The sequence below is a fragment of the Mytilus californianus genome, unplaced genomic scaffold (assembly GCF_021869535.1).
Source record: "Mytilus californianus isolate M0D057914Y unplaced genomic scaffold, xbMytCali1.0.p SCAF_7, whole genome shotgun sequence".
NCBI lineage: Eukaryota > Metazoa > Mollusca > Bivalvia > Mytilida > Mytilidae > Mytilus > Mytilus californianus.
The window spans coordinates 8,933,503-8,959,679 of NW_026262723.1; the positions used below are offsets into that span (position 1 = coordinate 8,933,503).

The 26,177-nt window shown below is 31.8% G+C and overlaps 1 protein-coding gene across 2 annotated transcripts in view; it reads right to left on the reverse strand.

Moving 5' to 3' along the window:
• The window catches only part of LOC127709996 (uncharacterized), a 64,247-nt gene that overhangs the window by 3,049 nt on the left and 35,021 nt on the right, over positions 1-26,177 (reverse strand). For both annotated transcript variants that reach the window (XM_052215705.1, XM_052215704.1), the window contains exons 2-3: positions 8,330-8,420; positions 3,673-3,728 (exon numbers count right to left, since the gene is read on the reverse strand). In XM_052215705.1, the coding sequence (XP_052071665.1) occupies positions 3,673-3,728; positions 8,330-8,420 (147 nt within the window). The remainder of the gene's footprint in view (positions 1-3,672; positions 3,729-8,329; positions 8,421-26,177) is intronic.

The window sequence follows — 26,177 nt, forward strand, 5'->3', positions numbered from 1 at the left end:
TCATATAATAGTGACCGATGTCCTTTTAAAAAATGATTATAATTTCTCTTGGTTTCTTCATACCAAAGTTTATGATAAAGGAGGTGAGCTTAAGGCGCTATTTGAGCTAAAAAATGAAGTATTACAAAATCAGGTAATTTTGGCTTAAAGATAATTGTTAGTATGTGATCAGGATAAACTGTAAGATTTTGAGATATTACAAATATTCATTGAGATTGTATGGTAAAAAATTAGCATAGATCCAATTTATCTACAAAATTAACAATTGTAGATTTTTACACATATTTGCAACAACAAAAATATTTATATGAAATGTGTTGGTCATATTGGAATAAACAAAGTGGTAAATTATTTAGTTGGTTGACCAAAATCTATGTATTTTCCAAGAAAAAACATGAAGAAGGGAATATCCATGACATCACAACTGCATTTATTGTGACGTCATGGATGGAAACATTCCTGTTTTTTCTATTTTGTTTTACCTCAGCTTTAAATCAGACAAAAATGGAAACCTTAAATCTAAAATTCAAATTTAGGTAAAAAATTAGGCCAAATGAGGCTCTTATCGTACCCTGCCCATTGTCATTCCCTTTGATTCATGCTGATGTTCTGTTTTGTTTCTCAGTTGGTTGTATAAACCCATGTTTACAGTGATATATCAGAATTCAATGAATGAAATTTTGTTATAACTAAAACATTTTTGCAGCTAAGATATAAACATTGTTATAATTATATTGGTCAAAGTTTATACCAAATATAAATATCTATTGAGAAGTATGACTCTGTCTGCAGGGATTTGATACAAAGCAGAATTTCATCCAGCTTGAGGCTTGAATGAGATTACAATAAACAGTAAATTGTCATATAGTTGCTATCAGCAATTTTGTATCTTTTCTGAACTTGAAACTGTACTCATACGGTGATGTTGTTTACCGATCCCAGACATTTATATACGATCCGGGTATCAATCCTTTGAATAAACTTATTCTATAGTGCGTAATAACATTTTGTGAGGGAATTCGATAGTTGCTATACTACGGTTCGTTTCAACGCACTTTATGACAATACCACTATACCAATCAGAATGATTTTTTTTTGCAGTGTTTTAAGAAATGATTTTACTTTGTGTCCATTGTTATTTGCAAAACATTAAATGTTTAAAAAGGGCGTATTTTCTGTATAAAGTCAATAATTATGTAGACTTTTGACGCCCAAACTTTCTATTGCCTTAAATACGCAAATGAAAGTTCCGAAAACTATACCAATACAGATCGACATGTTTTTGAAATTATTGTAAAACATTTGGTTGACAAATTTTTATTCGTTATTGCAAAAAAATAATTTAAAATATCTGTCATTTTCTCCCTACCCAGTTTACCCCTATTACTTATTTTGATGTAGACCGGTCATTGTTTTTGAATCTTACGCAATTTGATTGGATTAAGTTATTATTAGTTTACCTTCAAAATGTTTAGTTTTTGCATACACGTGTGTTGATTAAATCAGAACATGCATGAATGTGTACAGTAACTTAAATGACCTTCAAACTGGACACTGTACGAGTCCATATTATTTTTTATCAATGAAACTGAAGGCATGAAAGGTAAGAATTGCCACTTCTTATATTTTCACAAAATTTTTCACATATAGAGTATATAAGTTATTTTTTAATAGTCTATTCCGGAGAAAAAAAGAGAAAATTTATAAATTAGACGTTTTATTCCATTACACAAGTCATTTTTCGAAGAGAAATGCCGAAATACATTTTACGCACGGCTACGCCAGGTAAAATTATTGTTTATCTCAACAAAAAGAAAAGATAAACATTTTTCAATCTCATTATAATGTTATAATTACAATTAATCCCAAACAAAAGTAGTCAGTAAATAAAGTCAAAATATGTCCGATCTGCCTATTTTTAAACATCAAAATTCAATACGATCGTTTTAAGGTCAATTTCGTCTACCTCACAAAATCTTGTTAGGCACTATAAAAGGTTACCAATTCAACACTATAATTAGATCTTTGAGTATTGTCTTTATTGGTATAAATATTGATTTTGTTATCAGTAAATTAAAATCATACTAAATAGTATTGTTACTCTCACGGTACTACAATCTGTCGATACCTATAATTTGGCATTGTACAAGGTCATGTTTTTCTCTGACTGTTTATCATGTCTTTACACTAAATCCATTGGATGTTGGATGTGTACTGGTTGATATATTAGTTTTACATACATGATTTCTTTTATTAGCTTGTTTTGGCTTTGAACTAGCTGTCAGTAACTGCAAGTACTCTCAGATCTGTACTTTGTGTCTTTTGTTGTAAGATAAGTATAAATACCCTGCCATGTCCGGTCTGTGCTTTTGTTAGATGTGTCTATGCATTGTATCGATCTGATAATTTAAGCCATTTTCAACTGATTTTTATAGTTTGTTCTTATGTTGTGCTGTAACACCACTGTCCCAGGTTACGGGGAGGATTGAGCGCTCACAAACAAGTTAAAAACCGCCACAATCTTTATGTGCCTGTCCTAAGTCTGCAGTCCCAGGAGCCTGCCGTTCAGTGGTTGTCGTTGGTTCATATAATCGAGTTGACGTATTTCTCGTTCATCTCTGTACTATATTCCTTATGATAATGTTGGTTGGTTTATTGTATTATTAGTACGTATATTCGACCATTGTGATTATAAACTTGACGCTGTGATTTGGTATACTAGGTATCTTGGGATTTCGCTAAGTATTATAAGATAAGAAAACGACAGTGAATGTAGGGAGTAATAAAATGATAGTTCTCTTTTTTTATTATTTTTCGCAAAAACAATATTTTGATGACGTGAAGCTTCATACTTCCTATATTTCTTTTATTATCGCATTGTATTACACATATTTTCTTTCACTGTACTACAATTTGTCGCTACCTATAGTTTGGCATTGCACAAAGTCATGTTTTTCTCAGACTGTTAATGACGTCTTTACACTTAATCAATTGGATGTTGGATGTGTACTGATTGATATTTTAGTCTTAGATACATGATTTTTTTTTATTACATGTAGTTGTTATTGGCTTTGAATTAGCTGCCAGTAACTGCGAGTACTCTCAGATCTGCACTTAATGTCTTTTTGTTGTGGGGATGTATAAGTTCCCATCCACGTCCACTCTGTGTTTTTGTTAGTTGTATTTCTATTTGTATCTATCTGATGAGTTAAGCCTTTTTCAACAGATTTTTATAGTTTGTTCTTATGTTATACTGTTACACCACTGTTCCAGGTTAGGAGGAGGGTTGAGCCTTTTATAGTCGACTATACGGTATGCGTTTTTCTCATTGTTGAAGGCCGTACGTTTGCCTATAATTGATTACCTCCACTTCATTTGAACTTTGGTGGATAGTTGTCTCCTTGGCAATCATACCTCATCTACTTATTTTTATGTTTATAGACTACTGTTGATTCAATATTCGATACAATTTCGTAGATTTCGTTAGTATAGATGAACCACAAGTTCAAATGGTCAACAAATATAAATTTATCATAGGATTATATGAAAACTTTTACAAAACCATAAAATCAAGTATCGTAATAGAATTTTTCTTCAAGCCACCAAAATTGGTACCCAAGAAAATAAATATAGTCACAGTAATTGCATAAACGTTGACCTTTCTGATCATACCTTATAGTTGACATCAGTTGACCATCCATCTGTTAATATATAATCTTGGTAACAAACTGTAAAGAAACATACACTAGAAAATATAGCTTTCTACACGAAAAAATATAGCTGTATACACAAGCAAACATAGCAGTTTACACAAGAAATTATAGCTCATTGTGCCTTTTTATGTAGGAGCTTTTTTTTGAATTTATATACAATTTTCTTATTATAAAATTAGGGTAGTAATGATATAAGGAATGGAACTATATTGTCAGCATGGTCCGTTTGCCACTTTCCATCCCTCCCCATCCTAGACAGACACCGACAACAGAATAAAAGGCTCCTGACTTCGGACAAGAACTTAATTGGGTTGAAAATGTATTTGAATGCTACTTCCCTACACACACCTTGGTGTAAAATCACTTCCTGAGAACAAAGTTGTTTTTCACTTGTAATAACGTAAAACGTTGGTAAAAATAACATTATGAATGATTGAGTAATTAAGAAGGTCCCACAAACAAAACAAGATTATCAACATATCGACGATATTCATGCAATAACTACAATGTTAATACAGTAAAATTATGATAGAGTAGTCTTTGAACTAGGACACATTTTTGTTAAGGGGCCAGCTGAAGCCCAACTCCGGGTGCGGGATTTTCTCGCTGTATTGAAGACCCATTGGTGGCCTTCATCTGTTTTCTGCTCTTTGGTCGGGTTGTTGTCACTTTGACACATTCCCCATTTCCATTATCAATTTTATTGATCGATTCATTGATTTGATTTGCTTCAATGGAACTCCGCACGAAAGACATGACCAAGTGAGAGTCCTCTGTTTTTGTTTTTACTAGTCATCTTAATTTCACCAATATATAAAACTACCATAAATTTCCGACAATGGTTCTACATAAAACCATGTGGAAAAGCACATTGGCAGAATTTTCTTTATGTTTATTTAACCCAATGAAATTTTATATTGTTATAACCTTTAATGTTAAGATGTGAAATTTAATTATATTAAACTAAACAGATAACATTGAGAAAACATAGGAAGATGGTTTATTTTCCATCAAATGGGATCACAAAGAGCATATTACAATATAAGACATTGTTTTAGTTGTGATTAAGATTGTGACACGGTGTTGACTACTGTACCACTATTTTGTCATTTTTACCTTTTGATGTCTGTTTGTTTTATTCACGCATCGTTGTCAATATAATGGAATTTGATGCGACTGTCATACAAGTAAGAGGTTTAGCGCTATAAAACCAGGTTTACTCCACCATTTTCTACATAAGAAAATGCCTGTATCAAGTCAGGAATATGACAGTGGTTGTCCATTCTTTTGATGTGTTTGTGCTTTTGATTTTGCCATTTGATTAAGGACTTTCCGTTTTGAATTTTCCTCGGAGTTCAGTATTTTTGTGATTTTACTTTTTAGACAACAACAAAAAAACAATAATCAAGAATACATACAAAGAAAAACAGTTTGAACATATGTGACCCGCCATGACGTTTCCAGGCTAATTGAGGTAAAACATCACTGTGAGAAAAACGCCGTTAACTTATATTAACTTAAATATGTAAAGTTTCGTATGGGTACACACACGTTTGTTTGTATACTGAACTTATGTTTTGATGCCTTTTACATTGCATATGAAACTTATATAGTTTAAAGCTTTAAGCTAAAGCGAACGAACTTATTCATACGAAGAGAAGATGGGGCATTCTGTATATTTTAACATTTAAAATCTCTGTTTCAAAAACATGTCTTTTTTTTATAAGAACTTTTTTCTTCTGTATGCTTTGGTGCATTGTACATTTTCTAATGAATACTTTGTATTCGCAAACATCCTTATCATTAATACAACCTCACTATGTATTCAATATAACATGTATGTGTAACATAGGAACAACCAATAATGTATAATAAAGTTAAACACATTCATACAATATAAGTCATATAGTCTTACGGTTTTTAAGTGTTGTATTTGAATATAAGATTAAACCTTTTTTCCGAGTAGTTTATCTTATTATAATGCATTTTAGTCATCTTTTATACGATATAGTTTTTCATTTGTTTTAATGTCTGACTTTTGAATCTGAAGAGTTAAGCCCTTTTAACTGATTTTTATAGTCGTCTTATGTTGTACTGTTACACCACTCTCACATGCTTGGGAAGGGTTTGGCACAGTCAAACATATTTAGCCATGACTGTTTTCTGCTCTTTGGTCGGCTTGCTGTCTCTTTGACACATTCCTTGTTTCCATTTTTATTCTAAGTTAAACCTTCCCACATTCTGTATGTGCCTGTCCCAAGTCAAGAGCCTGTAATTCAGTGATTGTCGTGTGGTACTGTCTATTATATTTGTTTTTCGTTTATTGTTTTGTACATAAATCAGGCCGTTAGTTTTCTCGTTTGAATTGTTTTACATTTGTCATTTAGGGGCCTTTTTTAGATAACTATGTGGTATGGATTTTGTTCATTGTTGAGGGCCGTACGGTGACCTGTAATGTTAACTTCTACGTCATTTGATCTCTGGTGGAGACATGTCTCATTAGCAATCATACCACATCTTCTTATTTTTATGAAGTCATAGCCACTATGCAAAACTGTTTAGTGGACTACCACGTATGTATCACTTTTATCTATAGACGTCACACAGTATATAAGTGAGGTAAACACACTCTACATAGTGTTGAAGCTATATAGTGGCAGTTATGAAATGACAAAGGACGGAGACCACGGATGTCATGCGGTATATCGAGGAAAATAATCGTGAAAGAATAACTAACGGGGGTGAAGCATTGCGATCGGATAGTGAAAAGGAGAGACAAAAGATACCAGAGGAACATTCAAACTCATAAGTCAAAAATAAACTGACAACGCCATGGCTAAAAAAAAAAGACCAACAGACAAACAATAGTACAAAAAACACAACATAGAAAACTAAAGACTGATCAACACGAACCCCACCAAAAACTGGGGGTGATCTCAGGTGTTCCGGAATGGTAAGCAGATCCTACTCGACATGGTATTGGATCATGAATGCAATTAATTGTAATTCTACTTCAAAATCTGTGAAAAATCTACTGTATTTTCAAAAGATTGAACAAATCAGAAAAAAGAAATATGTCTGTCAAAATGATTCAACTTCCTTAATAATACTGTGCACTGTTGTTATAGAATGCAGTACGTTTTAAGAAAACACAAAAGGCGACAGAGAATCCTATGATAATTATTAAGAAAAAATCACGTTTTGTATCTATAATGGTCACATTCCAATATATATTGAAGCTTAATCTTTAGTTTGTCAAATAGTCCAGTAAAATAAAGTATGTTATTACCTGTAAAAGTTCACATTATTTTTGAAAAAAGTATAATTTGGTGATATTTAACTAAAAGTGATCGTGAAATCCTAACTTGTGTTATACTAATTACAAATTATCCTGTGTTTAAAGAAAGATTTGATCGTTTTCGTGGATTTTTGCAATATCGAATAAGCGGCAACAGATCTTTCACGATCATCAAAATGCCGTACCCGATCTTTCACGATCCGAAATATCAAATTTGTTCAAATATTCTATTCTTTGCAAAGTTTCTGATTAATCTAAAAAAAATAATAACTTCTTAGAACTATTTTAAACAGTAATATTGAATGATATTTTTAAGAGTAAAGTAGTTTATGCATTAAAAATTTGAAAAAAAATGTTTGTTTACATTTATATTTCTTTGAAATTTCGACAAGTAATATGCTTTTAGTAGTTTTGTAAAAACGGTGTACTTTTTAACCTTGATTTTTCTCGGATACTGGAAATAATGTTGAACCATTTTGACAGACAGTTTCATTTTTTCAATAATTGTCAATATAATTCATTCATTTAGATTATTCAATGACGTTGCATGTGTCGTCTCGATAAGATTTCCTTCACGATCCTATACCAGATCTTTCACGATATAATCGCAATACTTAACCACCTTTACTTGTTCTTTCACGATTATTTTTCTCGAAATACTGAATAACAGCCGTGGAGACAGTGAATCTTTTTATATATAAGATAAAAACAAAAGGAAAGGAACGGCGCTTTCATTACCGTTCTTCATCTCATTCATAGTCCAATAGAGCCTTGAAGATTGAATTCCCTGACTTTAAGTTGAAGACGACTTTAGAACGGTTTAATAAGATGTCAACGCTTTTTTTTTCTAATTCTGGGTTATATCAACAAGGAAAATTGGCCTTGCCTCCACCCCCCCCGCCCCCCCCCCCCCCAAAAAAAAAAGAAAAAGGATGTATACTCGTGTACCTCTAGCGCATTTGATTTTTTGCTATTTCTGTGGTTGACTTTATCTCTGTTTAAAAACTATTGATCTGATAACCGCTGTGTACATTGCAATCGATGAGAAATTTGATGACAATTAGCAAAAAATAAGTACATTTAAATTTCTATGAAGCAACACGACAGGCGCCACATGTGAAGCAGGATCCACTTACCCTTTCGGAGCACCCAAGATCCCATTGCTATTTTTGTGGGGTTTGTTTTGCTTTTTGGTAGTTTTCCGGTTTTTTTTTCCCATGGCATGGTCAGCTTGTTTTTAACTTATAAGTTTGAATATCCTTTTGGTATCTTCCGCCTCTGTTTTATGAAACATTAAACACATTAAAAGCCTACTTACAGAAAACTAACAATATCAGGTAAACACCTGCTGGCAAAATATATGGCATTGGTCCAGAACGTTTTAGCCATACCTTAAACCTGTACAGCATCTGAAACACACCAATTTCAAAATGGGTAGAGCATGCTTTGCTGTTTCAGTATGCATTTCAGAAAACAAAAAAATACTGGTTTCAATTAACTGCTTACAGCTTAGAGTTATTATTGCTTTCAGTATGCACCATATGTTTTTCCTCCAGGCAATCATGGGCTTTTTTCAAGCTATTATATGTATACGGCGTTTTAATTTTCATCCAAATAAAGGTTCCATTTTAAAAAAGTTTTGTATGGATATAATTTTATATTTATTATACACTAAAATATTGATTCAATTTATCACATCTGTTTGTAAATGATTTTTAAAAATTGCTAATCATAATTGATCATTGCCAAAATTGTTAACTAAATGTTTTATAACATATGTGCAAAAGTAACATGTGTACCTGAAACATCTGGGCAACCTGTACTTAGATTCCAGCATTTTATAATTTCAATAATAAAGATTATTAAAGAATATCATTGATGTTTAAACTTGGCTATCTCACTCCCAAACTGGAAAGAAAGACAAAATCCTTTGGAATACATTTTGTGAGTGAGTACGTCAAGTTGAACATGTACATTTTGTGAGTGAGTACGTCAAGTTCATCATGTACATTTTGTGAGCGAGTACGTCAGATTTAACATATACATTTTGTGAGTGAGTACGTCAAGTTTACACATTAATCTGACTTTATTCTGTTTTTTAGAGAGTTTAGGCCAAGTTTAACATGTACATTTTGTGAGTGAGTACGTCAAGGTTAACATGTACATTTTGTGAGTGAGTTAGTCAGGTTTCACATGTACATTTTGTGAGTCAGTACGTCAAGTCTAACATTTACATTTTTTTTCGAGTGAGTACGTCAGGTTTAACATGTGCATTTTGTGAGTGAGTACGCCAGTTTTAACATGTACATTTTGTGAGTGAGAACTTCAGGTTTAACATGTACATTTTGTGAGAGTACGTCAGGTTTAACGTGTACATTTTGTGAGTGAGTACGTCAAGTTTAACATGTACATTTTGTGAGTGAGTACGTCAAGTTTAACATGTACATTTTTTTGAGTGAGTACGTCAAGTTCACACATTAATCTGACTTTATTCTGTTTTTTTAGAGAGTTTAGGCCAAGTTTAACATGTACATTTTGTGAGTGAGTACGTCAAGGTTAACATGTACATTTTGTGAATGAGTACGTTAGGTTTCACATGTACATTTTGTGAGTTAGTACGTCAAGTCTAATATGTACATTTTGTGAGTGAGTACGTCATGTTTAACATGTACATTTTGTGAGTGAGTACGTCAGGTTTAACATGTGCATTTTGTGAGTAAGTACGCCAGTTTTAACATTTACATTTTGTGAGTGAGTACTTCAAGTTTAATATGTACATTTTGTGAGAGTACGTCAGGTTTAACGTGTACATTTTGTGAATGAGTACGTCAAGTTTAACATGTACATTTTGTGAGTGAGTACGTCAAGTTTAACATGTACATTTTTTGAGTGAGTACGTCAAGTTTAACATGTACATTTTGTGAGTGAGTACGTCAGGTTTAACATGTACAATATGTGAGTGAGTACGTCAAGTTTAACATGTAAATTTTGTGAGTACGTCAGGTTTACACATTAATCTGACTTTATTCAGTTTATCATTTAGAAGGACCAAGATTACGATTTAAAATCTTAAAATAACCTTTATCACTTTAAATTTCAATAAAAATTAAAATGCTCTACAAAATATTTTCATATCGAAATAAATCAATATTTACAAGAACAGTTTGTCTGTGTAAGAACTTTGATACTCACGGATTGGAATTTATCAATGTTACTTTTTTTCTGTTTTCCTTCATTGTCCTATGCAATAAAGCTTACATGTTATACTTTTGAATTATTTTCAGATGCATGAATAACTTGTCAACAATAAGCAATATAAAACGCTTTCAATATTATTTGTTTTGTATAAATTAAAGCTGAGCTATTGATTTATCTTTTCCTATCAATAAAAAAGGACAGCCAACCCATTTCTAAAATATTCATATTCGTTAAATATTGAAAACAAATTCTTATAACCATGTATTTGTTCAATAGATGTTGGTATCATACCATGTATTTATTAATTAGATGATACATAAATTGAACATGTATTTGGTTCATAGAATTTGATGCTTAGATAAGCATTCAATATAAACCGTGTATTTAGTCATAGAAATTGATGTTTATATATGCGTTTAAAATAAACCGTCCGTGTCTTTGGTCTATAGATAAAACTTATAGATATTGTATTAGATCTTATATAATAGTATTACATCATGAAATTTTTCAATTTATGTGACTTATAAATGTGTATTTCGTCAATAGATGTTGGTAATAGACCTTGTACTGTATTTGGTTAGTAAATGTTACATATAGACAATAATTATGATGCATTTGGTCAATAGATGTTGATAAACCATCAATCTTAGTAAATATCTGTTGCTTATAAACAATGTATTTGGTCAATTTATGTTTCTTATAGACCATGTATTTAGTCAGTGAATTTAATGTTTAGATGTACATTGTGTATAGAACATGTATTTGGTCAGTGTATTTAATCTTTAGATATACATTGTATATAGAACATGTATTTGGTCAGTGTATTTAATCTTTAGATGTACATTGTATATAGAACATGTATCTGGTCAGTGTATTTAATGTTTAGATATACATTGTATATAGAACATGTATTTGGTCAGTGTATTTAATCTTTAGATGTACATTGTATATAGAACATGTATCTGGTCAGTGAATGTAATCTTTAGATGTATATTGTATATAGAACATGTATTTGGTCAGTGTATTTAATCTTTAGATGTACATTGTATATAGAACATGTATTTGGTCAGTGTATTTAATCTTTAGATATACATTGTATATAGAACATGTATCTGGTCAGTGTATTTAATGTTTAGATATACATTGTATATAGAACATGTATCTGGTCAGTGTATTTAATGTTTAGATGTACATTGTATATAGAACATGTATCTGGTCAGTGTATTTAATGTTTAGATGTACATTGTATATAGAACATGTATCTGGTCAGTGAATTTAATCTTTAGATGTACATTGTATATATAGAACATGTATTTGGTCAGTGTATTTAATCTTTAGATATACATTGTATATAGAACATGTATCTGGTCAGTTAATTTAATCTTTAGATGTACATTGTATATAGAACATGTATCTGGTCAGTGTATTTAATGTTTAGATATACATTGTATATATAGAACATGTATTTGGTCAGTGTATTTAATCTTTAGATATACATTGTATATAGAATATGTATCTGGTCAGTGAATTTAATCTTTAGATGTACATTGTATATATAGAACATGTATTTGGTCAGTGTATTTAATCTTTAGATATACATTGTATATAGAACATGTATCTGGTCAGTTAATTTAATCTTTAGATGTACATTGTATATAGAACATGTATCTGGTCAGTGTATTTAATGTTTAGATATACATTGTATATAGAACATGTATCTGGTCAGTGAACTTAATCTTTAGATGTACATTGTATATATAGAACATGTATTTGGTCAGTGTATTTAATCTTTAGATATACATTGTATATAGAACATGTATTTGGTCAGTGTATTTAATCTTTAGATATACATTGTATATAGAACATGTATCTGGTCAGTTAATTTAATCTTTAGATGTACATTGTATATAGAACATGTATTTGGTCAGTGAACTTAATCTTTAGATATACATTGTATATAGAACATGTATTTGGTCAGTGTATTTAATGTTTAGATATACATTGTATATAGAACATGTATTTGGTCAGTGTATTTAATCTTTAGATATACATTGTATATAGAACATGTATCTGGTCAGTTAATTTAATCTTTAGATGTACATTGTATATAGAACATGTATCTGGTCAGTGTATTTAATGTTTAGATATACATTGTATATAGAACATGTATCTGGTCAGTGTATTTAATGTTTAGATATACATTGTATATAGAACATGTATTTGGTCAGTGTATTTAATGTTTAGATGTACATTGTATATAGAACATGTATCTGGTCAGTGTATTTAATGTTTAGATGTACATTGTATATAGAACATGTATCTGGTCAGTGAATTTAATCTTTAGATGTACATTGTATATAGAACATGTATTTGGTCAGTGTATTTAATCTTTAGATATACATTGTATATAGAACATGTATCTGGTCAGTTAATTTAATCTTTAGATGTACATTGTATATAGAACATGTATCTGGTCAGTGTATTTAATCTTTAGATATACATTGTATATAGAACATGTATCTGGTCAGTGAACTTAATGTTTAGATGTACATTGTATATATAGAACATGTATTTGGTCAGTGTATTTAATCTTTAGATGTACATTGTATATAGAACATGTATTTGGTCAGTGTATTTAATCTTTAGATGTACATTGTATATAGAACATGTATCTGGTCAGTGTATTTAATGTTTAGATATACATTGTATATAGAACATGTATTTGGTCAGTGTATTAAATCTTTAGATATACATTGTATATAGAACATGTATCTGGTCAGTGAATTTAATCTTTAGATGTACATTGTATATAATAGAACATGTATCTGGTCAGTGTATTTAATCTTTAGATATACATTGTATATAGAACATGTATCTGGTCAGTGTATTTAATCATTAGATATACATTGTATATAGAACATGTATCTGGTCAGTGTATTTAATGTTTAGATATACATTGTATATAGAACATGTATTTGGTCAGTGAACTTAGTGTTTAGATATACATTGTATATAGAACATGTATTTGGTCAGTGTATTTAATCTTTAGATGTACATTGTATATAGAACATATTTGATAAAAAAAGTTACATATAGACGACAGATCAAAATATAAGGGACATAGCTTTTAAAAATTTGCACAGCTGAGAGATGCTAGTCTGAGTCATAGTATACTCCAACAAGACGTTGGAAATCAAATCTCTATCAAAAACACCTTAGATGTCATTTAAAATAATAGTTTTGGTAGTATCTGCTTGCGCTGGTTAAATGCTTTAAAGGGAACCTCAATAGATATTTTTTGGGAGCATTTCTGATACAATTACCTGCTTGGGCAGGTAGTTAGAGACATTAGAATGTTTTTTGTAATAAAAAATTCTCCATAAAGTAGGCCCTTTTATAAAAACTTATTTTTATGCACAAGATATGAATGGGTCATAGCAGTAGGATATCATGCTTATTTAACTTAACTTACCTGCTTGCCAATGGGCAGTTAAGTATTTATTACAAAATGCATGCTTGATTTAATCTCTTACCCATACATTTGCTTATATTTCTTGCTCATCTAGTTGGTTTTATTTATGTGAAAGCAGCTTTTTATTGAAGTTTTATATTGTAATATAATTCTGAAAAAAATGTTGTCAAGGACATTGTCTGAACGTTTATTTTGCAGTACTTGCTTGGTTTGGTATTGTATCGCTACTTATTAAAACGCAATCTATTTGAAAAAGAGAATTTCTATTTTATTCTCTTTTTTCAATGTTTTCTATTTGTGTGAACAAAATATTCCAACAAACATTTAACTGGCATGATTGTAACAAATATATTTGATGATGGTATCAAATAACACTACACAACAAAAATTAGAGAACAATCTCAAGAAATAAACACGTTTTACTTTACGTATACAAGAAATGTAGAAATTATTTGTTAACAAGTATTGGGGAAATTTCCCCATAAAGTTGATAACCAATCAGATATCAATAATTTGGGAAATTTCCCCAAAAAGATGATGACCAACAACAAATCAATAGAATGGGAAAATTTCCCTAAAACGATGTTAACGAAAAAGAAATCAATAGAATGATAAAATCTCCCCAAAAATGATGAAAACTAAAAAGAAATCAATAGAATGGTAAAATGTCCCCAAAAAAGACGATAACCAACAAGAAGTCAATAGAATGGGGAAATCTCCCCAAAAAGATGATAACCAACAAGAAATCAATAGAATGGGAAAATTTCCCCAAAAAGACGATAACCAACAAGAAGTCAATTGAATGGGGAAATCTCCCCAAACAGATGATAACCAACAAGAAATCAATAGAATGGGGAAATTTCCCCAAAAAGATGATTACCAACAAGAAGTCAATAGAATGGGGAAATCTCCCCAAAAAGATGATAACCAACAAGAAATCAATAGAATGGGGAAATTTCCCCAAAAAGATAATTACCAACAAGAAGTCAATAGAATGGGGAAATCACCCCTAATAGATAAAAACCAACAATAAGTCAATAGAATGGGGAATTTTCCCCAAAAAGATGCTAACGAAAACGAAATTACTAAAATGGGGGAATTTCCCTACAAACTTGATAACCAAAAAGAAATGAAAAGTCTGGGGAAATGTCCTAAAAAAGATGATAACGAAAACGAAATCACTAAAATTTTATAACCAAAAATAAATCAATAGACTGGGGAAATTTCCCAAAAAAGAGTGGGAACGATACCGAAATCAATAGAATGGGGAAATTTCCTTACACAGTTGATAACCAAAAAAAATATTTAGACTGGGGAAATTTCTTCACAAAGATTCTAACCAAATAGTTATCTATAGACTGGGGAATTTTTCCCAGAGATGATAACCAAAATAAGTTCACAGGCTTGAAGAAAATACTCATGCATTGCACAATGATTGCACATTCCGTTGTATACAACAGCGAGAAATATGTCGTCTAACAGATACTGTAAGAATAGAAAAGAGTCACTGTGGTGAAACATTTTCAGCAGAAGATAACACAATTGAAAGGAATCATTGGCTGGGGAAACATTCACACTGATAAATTAAACAACGAACATCAGAAATAGAGATGATACAGTACAGGAAATGGGCTAATTTCCTCACAAACTCTTGTTTAACTGTAATCATGTATATAGGGGCCTTTAATAGGCGACTAAACAGTATGGTTTTTCTCATGTTGAAGGCCGTAAGGTTGCCGTTAATTGTTAAAAACCACTTAAAATGATCTTTGAGGAAAAGTTGTCTCATTGACAATCATACCCGATCCCCTTATTTATGAATAGCTATAAATTGACTCGTATGTTTTAATCTGTCGGGGCCTCGGTGGCCAAGTCCTCCAAGTAGTCCAACTACTGTATCACTAGCCAGTCATCGCTGAGATTATGAATTCGAATTCTGCTCGTGCAAGGTGCGCTCGACTCCAATCCTAATTGACTAGGCCCACGATTGTCAGTTTTCCTATCGAAGGTTCGTGGTTTTCTTCGGGCAATCCGGCTTCCTCCATCAATAAAAAATGACCGCCACGGTATAGCACAATAGTGTTGAAAGTGGCGTTAAACACTAACAAATCAATCAATCAATCAATTTAATCTGGTGAATTTCCCAGTCCGTTTGAAAAAAATTACACCCTATGGGAGACCATGAAAAAAATTGACACATTTGAAGTGAGTTTATAATCTTGCAGAATGTGGTTTTAATTTCAACTGTTCAACATTTACAGCAAATATTATAATTCAAACCATACAGATTAAATAGAAAATAAGCTCTGTCCTTTATTTGGTGTCTTTATACAGAAGTAATAGATCATGCCTTAAGTTGAAGTCTTCTTTTCCTTTCCTGTAAATATATCATGCCTTGAGTAGAAGTCTTCTTTTCCTTTCCTGTAAATATATCATGCCTTGAGTAGAAGTCTTCTTTTCCTTTTCTATAAATATATCATGCCTTGAGTAGAAGTCTTCTTTTCCTTTCCTGTAAATGTATCATGCCTTGAGTAGAAGTCATCTTTTTCTTTCCTGTAAATAGATAAATCGTTCATACAATAGATTGCTACATGTACCAGACAGTGTGACGTCACGTTAATATTATAAGGAAGCTTCCATTTCATTTTTAGGGGAGCGGGGGCTGGGATGAAATTTGAAAAAAACGTCCGGACGTTAGAAGGAAAAAGAAAAAGAAAAAAGGCAGGACAGAGATTACAATTAAAAAAAAATGCAGGACAACATTTTTCATCCTTCCCCCTTAGACATTCTGATATCTGAGTATACAACAAATTTTGAGGAGGTTTGCGCGACCTATAAGTTCAGTTATAGAATATGTATCATGAGAATCATTCTGTCAACACTGTGTTAATCGGGACAATTTCAAACTCGATATTTGATTCATAAAAATTAGGACAATACAAACATTTGTGAAAATAGATGTGATACCCTGTCTAATTTAGAAAAGATGGAGTTATAGTCTATACAGTAACTTTCTTTCACTTGCAGTATATTTACATATTTGCCAATGTGCGTTTTTGTATTGGCAGCAGAAATGTCCTTAAAAACTAGTAAGTCTATTTCCTCATCTATTGATTACGCTTGAGAATTGGCAATAGTTAGGAATAGTTCACGCTCACAATTTTGTACGACACTGTATGGTATAATAGCGTTATAGAGTATAGAAGTTGTGGTGACGTTACAGTAAAAATTAAATAAGGTCACCGAATTTGTTTTTTTCCGCTAAAAATCAAACCTTTAAGAAATGCATTCTCAAAAAATAAACTAAATAAATGGGAATGGACACAGATGCTGCCCCCGCTTGCATATAATGTTAGAAAGGGACACAACTCAAGAACTGTAAAAGTGATGCTACTCAAATTTGTACTTGCTCTGAGTTTTGTGGTAATTGGCATTTTGTATACGTTTCATAACATTTAGTTGAGGCAAACTTAAGTTAGACTACCGAAACAAAAAATCCAGCATTTATTTTCCATTTGTAAAGGGGCATAACTCTAGAACGGTAAAAAATGACGCCACCAAAGTTCAAACTTGCTCTGTGTTTTGTAGTAATAAGCATTGTGTATAAGTTTCATAACATTTGGTTGTGGAAAACTAAAGTTAGAGAACGGAAACAAAAAATTAAGCATTTTTTCCATTTGTAAAGGGGCATAAATCTAGAACGGCAGAAGAGACGCCACCAATATTTAAACTTGGTCTGTGTTTTGTGGTAATAAACATTGTGTATAAGTTCCATAAAGTTTGGTTGAGGCAAACTAAAGTTAGAGAACAGAAACAAAACAATTAGCAATTTTTCCATTTGTAAAGGGGCATAACTCTAGAACGGTTAAAATGACGCCACCAAAATTCAACCCTGGTCTATGTTTTGCGGTAATAAGCATTGTGTATAAGTTTCATAACATCTGGTTGAGGGAAATTAATGTTAGACAACGGAAACCAATTTTGGGACGTTCTTAAGGAAGTTCAGACAGACAAGGATAAAAAACTTATTGCCTCCTCCGCTACGGCGGGGGCATAGAATTTGATAATAAATCTTTATAAGTCTGTTGCCGATGAAAAAAGCAATATCTAGAAACAATGAATTATATTTAACAAGAATGTATCCATAGTACACGGATGCCCCATTGTACTATCATTTTCTATATATAGTGGACCGTGAAATTGGGGTCAAAAATCTAATTTGGCATTTAAATTAGAAAGATCAAATCATAGGCAACATGTGTACGAAGTTTCAATTTGATTGGACTTCAACTTCATCAAAAACCACCTTGACCAACAACGTTAACCTGAAGCGGGACAGACGGACGGACGAACGGACGAACGGACGCACAGACCAGGAAACATAATGTCCCTCTACTATCGTAGATGGGGCATAAAAATAACAAGAACAACTTTCAGTGGTGTCGTGGTTGCATGTTTGCATTGAGTGCAGGAGGTCATGGGATCGAAACCCGGCTTGGTCAAAACAAAAACTTTAAAAGTGACATTTGCTGCGACTACGCTGAGCACGCAGCATTAAGGAGTAAGAGAAAAGACTGGTCGGCTCGGAATTAGAATAAGGTGTCCGACTAGGGTGACATGTGAAGCGGCGGATTTTACCCGAATCCTCCTTATGGAGCTACTTTTATGGTTAATGAAAATGTTTTACATGTTCCACTCCAAACATTGCCTAATAATTCCTGGATCCGCATCTGATGTCTTCCTACGGACTGTTGCCTTGTGAACGAGCAAGTTGTAAATCCATCCCGGCAAATCGGTCTAGTACAAAGCAGGGTTAATTATGCATATCACATTAACATATGTTCCCGTCCTTAATAAAAATCAACTTTGCCGCTGGACTTTAAGCAGCAATCCATCGTCACCAGCTTATACTAAATTGCACTAACACTCGTGTTCTATAATAGATACCTTATTAGCGTATCTTATAATTTGATCCTTTCTTCGTATTTTCATTATGTGTAAAATTTCTCATACATGTGTAAGACGATTTCTGTGAAAACACAGAAAAAATATAAGAACTATTAAGGTATTGAATTGCAGTGAAGAATGCAAAGATTTGATACTGATTGCGCTCATCTTTACTTCTTTATTTAAGCTTGCACACTTGGAATGTGATACGATTTATTATACTTCACGTAAAAATGCAATATTTTGATTGGCTTATACATGTACGAGGGTGTTAATTTACTTTATTATACTTCATGTCAAAATGCCAGATTTGTTTGGTTAATACGAGGGAGACAATTTACTCTATTCTATGGTAAATACTCTATTACCCTTCACGGAGACGCTTGATCAAGTGTGCGCTTTATTAAATACGGATGGTTGTTATGTACAAGACGTCGTAGTTTATTACTTTGAATTTGAAATTTAATCGACAGTAATAACAGAACATTCAGTATAATAAATTAAATTACACATATCTGAGAGGGTGATAGATATGATTGTTACCCCGAGAAAAGACATTGTCAACATTGGCTTCGCCTCAGTTGACAATGTTTTCTCGGGGTAACAATCTGCTCTATCACCCTCCCAGCTATGTGTTATTTATATAGTAATACCCGCTCGACCAAGATCGTTCAAATTCGAATTAAATGTACGTATGAACGACAAGCCACTCCGCTAGCAGCCATTTTTCAGATATGTCTATAAACCATGAAAAAAATGGCATAAGATTCATTCTAACTTAATTTTTTTTTTATTAATATACCAGTAACCCCTAAATATTGTGTGTTTTTTTATATAAAATGAAGCAGTCAAAGACACTATTAAATGAATTGTCGTTAAATTAATGAACACGAACTGAAATTTTGAAATTCATTTAATCCGAGTGTTTTTGACTGCTTAATTGTATCTTAAAACAGATAATTTAGTAGTCATATATTAATAAAAACGGTTTCAAGTTAACTAAGTTTGAATCTGATGCAACTTTTGGATTTATAGTCATATCTGAAAACTGGCTGCAAGCGTAGTGGCTGCTAGCTTGATCCTGGTGTGCGAGGCATTAATACCTTAAAAACGAGATTACTAGCTTGTGTATGTTGAAATTGATCTTATTTTGTCATGTTTTCTAAAATCCTACCCATAAAATTCCAACCTATTCATGTTATACTTTTTTCATAATATTTATAGCATGCAAAATCAGATATAATATAAAGTAATGTCTACTAAATCTGCTTATAAACCATCCGTGCAACAGTTACTTGAAAGCATAATCGAGTACACACACTATCGTTTGCTATAAATACGTATTTGCACAAGAGAAATTTTAATAGCAGATACCCGATTTGATGCCGTGCCAACCGTAGCACGACATGGGAGCCGAGATTGAACGAAAATAATTGACATATGAAGGAGTCTGCAGCTGTGAATTTTTGTGTTCAAGATAATTTCAGAATTGATGATTGTTTGTTATTTCATTTTCACTAAGCGTTGGTCATTTGACTTTCCCACAAGTATTGATTACAGCACGGTGTTGTCTGTTCACTTTTAATTGTATGTATCATAAATATCTAGCAAATAACACATCTTGTTGTGATTAACAAAAGATATCGATGAAAAAGATGGTTTGAATTGTTCGGGTTATTTATATATATTATGCATAAAAAAGTGAAAAATAGTAATTACATGCTTTATTTAATAATTAACACACTTGCATTTTCACTGATCCATGAAATGAGCTCGAGGTCAATTGAAAACTGTCAGACGGGCATAAGGACCTTGCAAGGTACGCACATATACCAATTAACTAGCTATTTGTTAGCGAAAAATACGTCATAATTGTGTCATTTGGACAGAGGATTCGTTCTGCATATGACTGAAATATTTGTCACTGGACGTTAAACAAGCAGTTTTATATTTGTATGATAATATAAATTTTAATTTCTGGTAAATGATGCAATCAAACTATTTTTTCAAATTGATATGCTACAATTAAAATGTTTCACTAGACGCAAAAAGGAACTGGTTCGCAGTAAGGTATTCTAGCAGTAACTACCGGTATATTTCTTTGAGAACATGTCGTGGTATTCATGCTAGAAATAGGAATTTGGATGATCCATATTTCAAAAATGACAACATTGTTTCATATGAGGAAAAAAAAATCGGCATGGCAGTAATTTCTCGTCTTTGAATATATATCATTATATTGACGAAAGCTATAAATATATGTCAATATACACTTTGTTTTATCAAAAATTACTCTGAACAAAAACACATTATCTATCCAAAATTTTCTAACATTACGAATGATAATTGCTATGAAGATGTTTCACAAGACGCAAAATGGATCGGTATGGTGCAATGCTTTATTTTTATAATCCGTATTTCAGAAATGACAATATGTTATACTTTGCTTTATCAAGTTTTATTATGGACAAAAACAAATGATTTATATATTTTCTTTCATCACGAAATCAAAATGTTAAAAATGGACGTCTGTCTGTCCAACTGTCTTTTGGTTATTTGTGTCGTTGGGCTGTCTGATAACACGACTTTGAAATATGTATCTATGAAAAAACTCTCTCATTGTATACCTTATTCTAAAAATTTTAATACAATTATTCTATTTCTCCTTTTTCTACTTCAACAAATGATGTCTTTGATCACCGCTTGTAAGATTTATATTTAGAATATTTTATTAAAAGTTTCTTTTTTTCTCTCTCTCTTTTTTCCCCCAAATATTTGATAAATATAAAAATAAGAAGATGTGGTACATGTATGATTGCCAATGAGACAACTCTCCACAAGAGACTTAATGACGTAGAAGCTAGCAAGTATAGGTCACCGTACGGCCTTCAACATTGAGCAAAACCCATACCACATAGTCAGCTATAAAATGACAAATGTAAAACAATTCAAACAAATATGCAGATATTTGTTCACGCCAATCGCGATCCAGTTCTCATTAAACAATAGTTATGATTTTATTTGTGAAATTGAAACTTTGACAAATAATTTTGTATTTGCTTTTTTTATCCCAGTTAAAGGTCTAGCCTTAATTTATATAATTAGGTTCATTTAAGCAACATTTTTAAATATGTATGGCACGCCTGAACCACTTTTATTAATTAATCTTAGATTATCTCAGATAAAATAGGATTATCTCAGATAAACTAAGATTATCTCAGCTTAATTCAAATTCGAGAAAATCCTTGTTTATCTCAGAAAATACAGAAAATTCATTATCTGGAGAAAATCCCGGTTTATCTCAAAATATTAAGAAAATCTAGGTTTTTCTGATCGATTTCCAGATAATCCTAATTTATCTCCAGATAATTAATTTTCTCAATTTCAGATAATGAATTATCTTATTTCTCGAGAAAATCTAGGTTTATCATGTTTATCTCGGATTCTAAATATACAAAAGAACAATGTAACGAGTGTTTTAATTGGACGACAATTCGGCGTTTAACGTTTTACTTATTCTTATGGTTTCTGTTCAATCTTTTTCTCTAATATCTTATTCTAATAATATCTTTTGACTCGAAAACTAGCATATTTTAACACAAGACATAAAAGCACAATCCAGTGATAAAAAACTGTCTCTTTGATTATATTTAAGGAAGGACTTATCTTTTTAGACAATCAGTTGGATTTTTGTCGAGCCTGCGACTTTTGTCGCAGAAAGCTCGACATAGAGGGCGTTAGCTAACTTTTTAAAAAAAGCTTTATATTTTAGAAGGTGGAAGACTTGGCTGCTTCAAACTTTGTATATAGATGCCTCATGTTACGAAGTTTCCGTCTGTCACATGTCCATTGTCCTTTACCTCATTTTCATGGTTCAGTGACTACTTGAAAAAAAAGTTAAGATTTTTTGTAATGATAATTTCTCTCTTATTATGAGTAACATGATAACTATATTTTGTATTTGCGTACCTTGCACCGTCCGTCAGACAGTTTTCACTTGACCTCGACCTCATTTCATGGATCAGTGAACAAGGTTAAGTTTTGGTGGTCAAGTCTATATCTCAGATACTATAAGCAATAGGTCAAGTATATTCGGTATATGAAAGTACTGTAAGGTGTATATGTCCAACTGGTAGGTGTCATGTGACCTTGACCTCATTTTCATGGTTCAGTGATTATAGATAAGTTTTTGTGTTTTGGTCTGTTTTTCTTATACTGTATGCAATATGTCTACTATATTTAGTGTATGGAATGATTGTAAGGTGTACATGTCTAGCTTGCAGGTGTCATCTAACCTTGGCCTCATTTTCATGGTTCAGTTGTCAAAATTAAGTTTCTGAGTTTTGGTCTTTTTTTCTCATACTTTATCTTTATTCTCAATAAACTATATACATAGATATAGAGAAGACATTTATGTACAATATTTACAATAAGACAGAACAAACAGAACTATTGCTCAGACAATATATTAAGTACATTTTAGCCAGGAGCACATATACCTGTGTTGATAATCTTTATAACTTTACAAAGTTTAATCAGTTCTGATTTGTGTTTTGAAGACATAATCTGCTTGTATTTAACAGTATTTGCATTTTTAAAATAATTATGTGACATACAATGTTTCCTGTTTTCTTCAAAGTATTTGCATTCTAATATGTAATGAAATTCATCACCAATGTTATTTTTATTACATAGAAGACACAATCTATTATTTCTAACTATATTATTCCATCTACCCATGTCAATAGGGAGCTTGTGATTTGTGGTCCTAAATCTACAAAAATCAATAGACAGTTTGTTCCCAAGAATTTCAAAATAATCTTCTTTTCCAAAAAAATCTTTAAAAAGTTTATAATTAAGTGCTTTTGGTGAATTTTCAAGCAAAGAATGCCAGACTTGTACAAACTGATCTTTAAGTCTGAGCTTGATGAATGAAACTAACCATTTTCAATTCATAAAAGATTGCGTTTCCCACTCATTTGTTTTATCAACATTTACTTTTAGCCTCCATACATCTGTGTATTAGTAATCTAGAAAACAATCTAATAGTTTTTGGAGTTCAGTTGCGGATTCAGCCATCAACACAGTATCACCAGCATACAGAATAATAAAAAGTTTTAAAAATATGTCAAGTTTTTCTTCAAGCTCTGTTGAGACTGATTTTAGGCCCTCTATATTACAGGTTTGGAAAAATGAATCAAGATCATTCAAAAATAGAGAAAAAAGAAAAGGCGATAAATTTTCGCCTTGTCTTACCCCGTTATTACATGGGAAAAAATCAGACACGGAATTGTTATATGAAATACATACATGACTTAGTACCTTGATACATATTTACAACAACATTATACATACATCCATTCATATTATTCAAAAGCATTGCGTCTCGCCAAATCGTGTCAAACGCTTTTTCAAAGTCGACGAATGCACAAAATAATGTTTTCTTTTTTAATTTTACAAATACTATATGCAATAAGTCTGTTTTTTTAGAATTTATCAGCAATAGGTCAACTATGTTTAGTGTATTGAATGATAATATTTAAAACATGACATTTTCAAAATTTCGGTGTTAAAAAATACAGTCTTTAAAAACATATAAACTTTATCAAATACAATAATATTTATTTAATAAACATTTACACAAGCGACGACCAAAGACATCGTTCATCGTTTGTTGATGTAAAAAAGGGAGAAATAGAAACCATTTTGTCAAATTTTTTATTAGAAGGTATAAAGTTCAGAGAGTTTTTCATAAATATATTCTTCACGGCCATATATTTCACGGAATGATGATATACTTTTATTACAATTACATATCGAGGTTATCTAGACAGGTATATTATCTGTTTCATCAAATAGCCCAACGAAACATATACCCAAAAGACAGCTGTGCAGTCCTTTTTTTATTGCACCTTTTTTTTTATTGCACCAAAATAAAATTTGATAAAGCAAAGCATATATTGACATTTCTGAAATACAGATTTAAAAAAATACTATTTCCTTACAAAACTGATTATAAGGTCCTTTATGCTCTTATAAACTCCTTTGTGGCCCTGAAATGTATACATGATTTGGTCCATTTTAGAGGTCAATGCCTAACTCTATCTCTACCTCTATTATCATGGCCGACAGCCGGTAATAGTTCAGGTGGTCGTTGTGACAAACCAGACACCTTCTACCTTAATGTTTCAAAACGTTTACTGGTCTAGTGCTATGGGTAATTTTAGATACCATGCATACCTCTACTTCTGGTAACCATAACCCACACGGGAAATCAATAGAACATTCATCGAGTACCATCTATGACTATATGACACTCAACAAGTACCTGCTATAGCTTTGGGACATTCAATAAGGAACTGCTATAAGTATAGGACATTCAACAAGTTCCTAGTATAACAATAGGAATTCAACACGTACCTGTTATATACTACTATATAGAACATTCAAAAAGTACCTACTATACCAATAGGATATTCAACAAGTACCTGCTTTAGATATATAGGACATTCAACATGTATTTGCCATCACTATAAGACATTCAACAAGTTCCAACTATAACTATTACTACTCTGTATATCTATCACCACTCTGTATATCTATCACTACTCTGTATATCTATCACCACTCTGTATATCTACCACCTCTCTGCATATCTATCTCCGCTCTGTATATCTATCACCACTTTGTATATCTATCACCACTCTGCATATCTACTACCACTCTGTATATATATCACCATTCTGTATATCTATCACCACTTCGTTTATATATCACCATTCTGTATATTTATCACCACTTTGTATATCTATCACTACTCTGTATATCTACCACCACTCTGCATATCTCTCAGCACGTTATTAACCTTCACTCTGTATATCTACCACCACTCTGCATATCTATCCCTTCTTTATATATCTATCACCACCTAGTTTATCTATTACCACTATTTATATCTACTACCACTCTGTATATCTATCAACACTCTGTATATCTATCACCACTCTGTACATCTACCACTACTCTGTATATCTATCACCACTCTGTATATCTATCACTACTCTGTATATAAATATCACCACTCTGTATATCTTTCAACACTCTGTATATCTACCACCACTCTGTATATCTACCACCTATCTGCATATCTATCACAACTTTATATATCTATTACCATTTTGTATATCTATCACCACTCTGTATATATACCACCACTCTTCATATCTTTCACCACATTATATAAATCTATCACCACTCTGTATATCTATCACCACTCTGTATATCTACCACCACTCTACATTACACACATATCTATCTCCACTCATTCATCGAGTACCATCTATGGCTATATGACATTCAACAAGTACCTGCTATAGCTTTAGGACATTCACCAAGGAACTGCTATAACTATAGGACATTCAACAAGTTCCTAGTATAACAATAGGAATTCAACACGTACCTGTTATATACTACTATATAGAACATTCAAAAAGTACCTACTATACCAATAGGATATTCAACAAGTACCTGCTTTAGATATATAGGACAT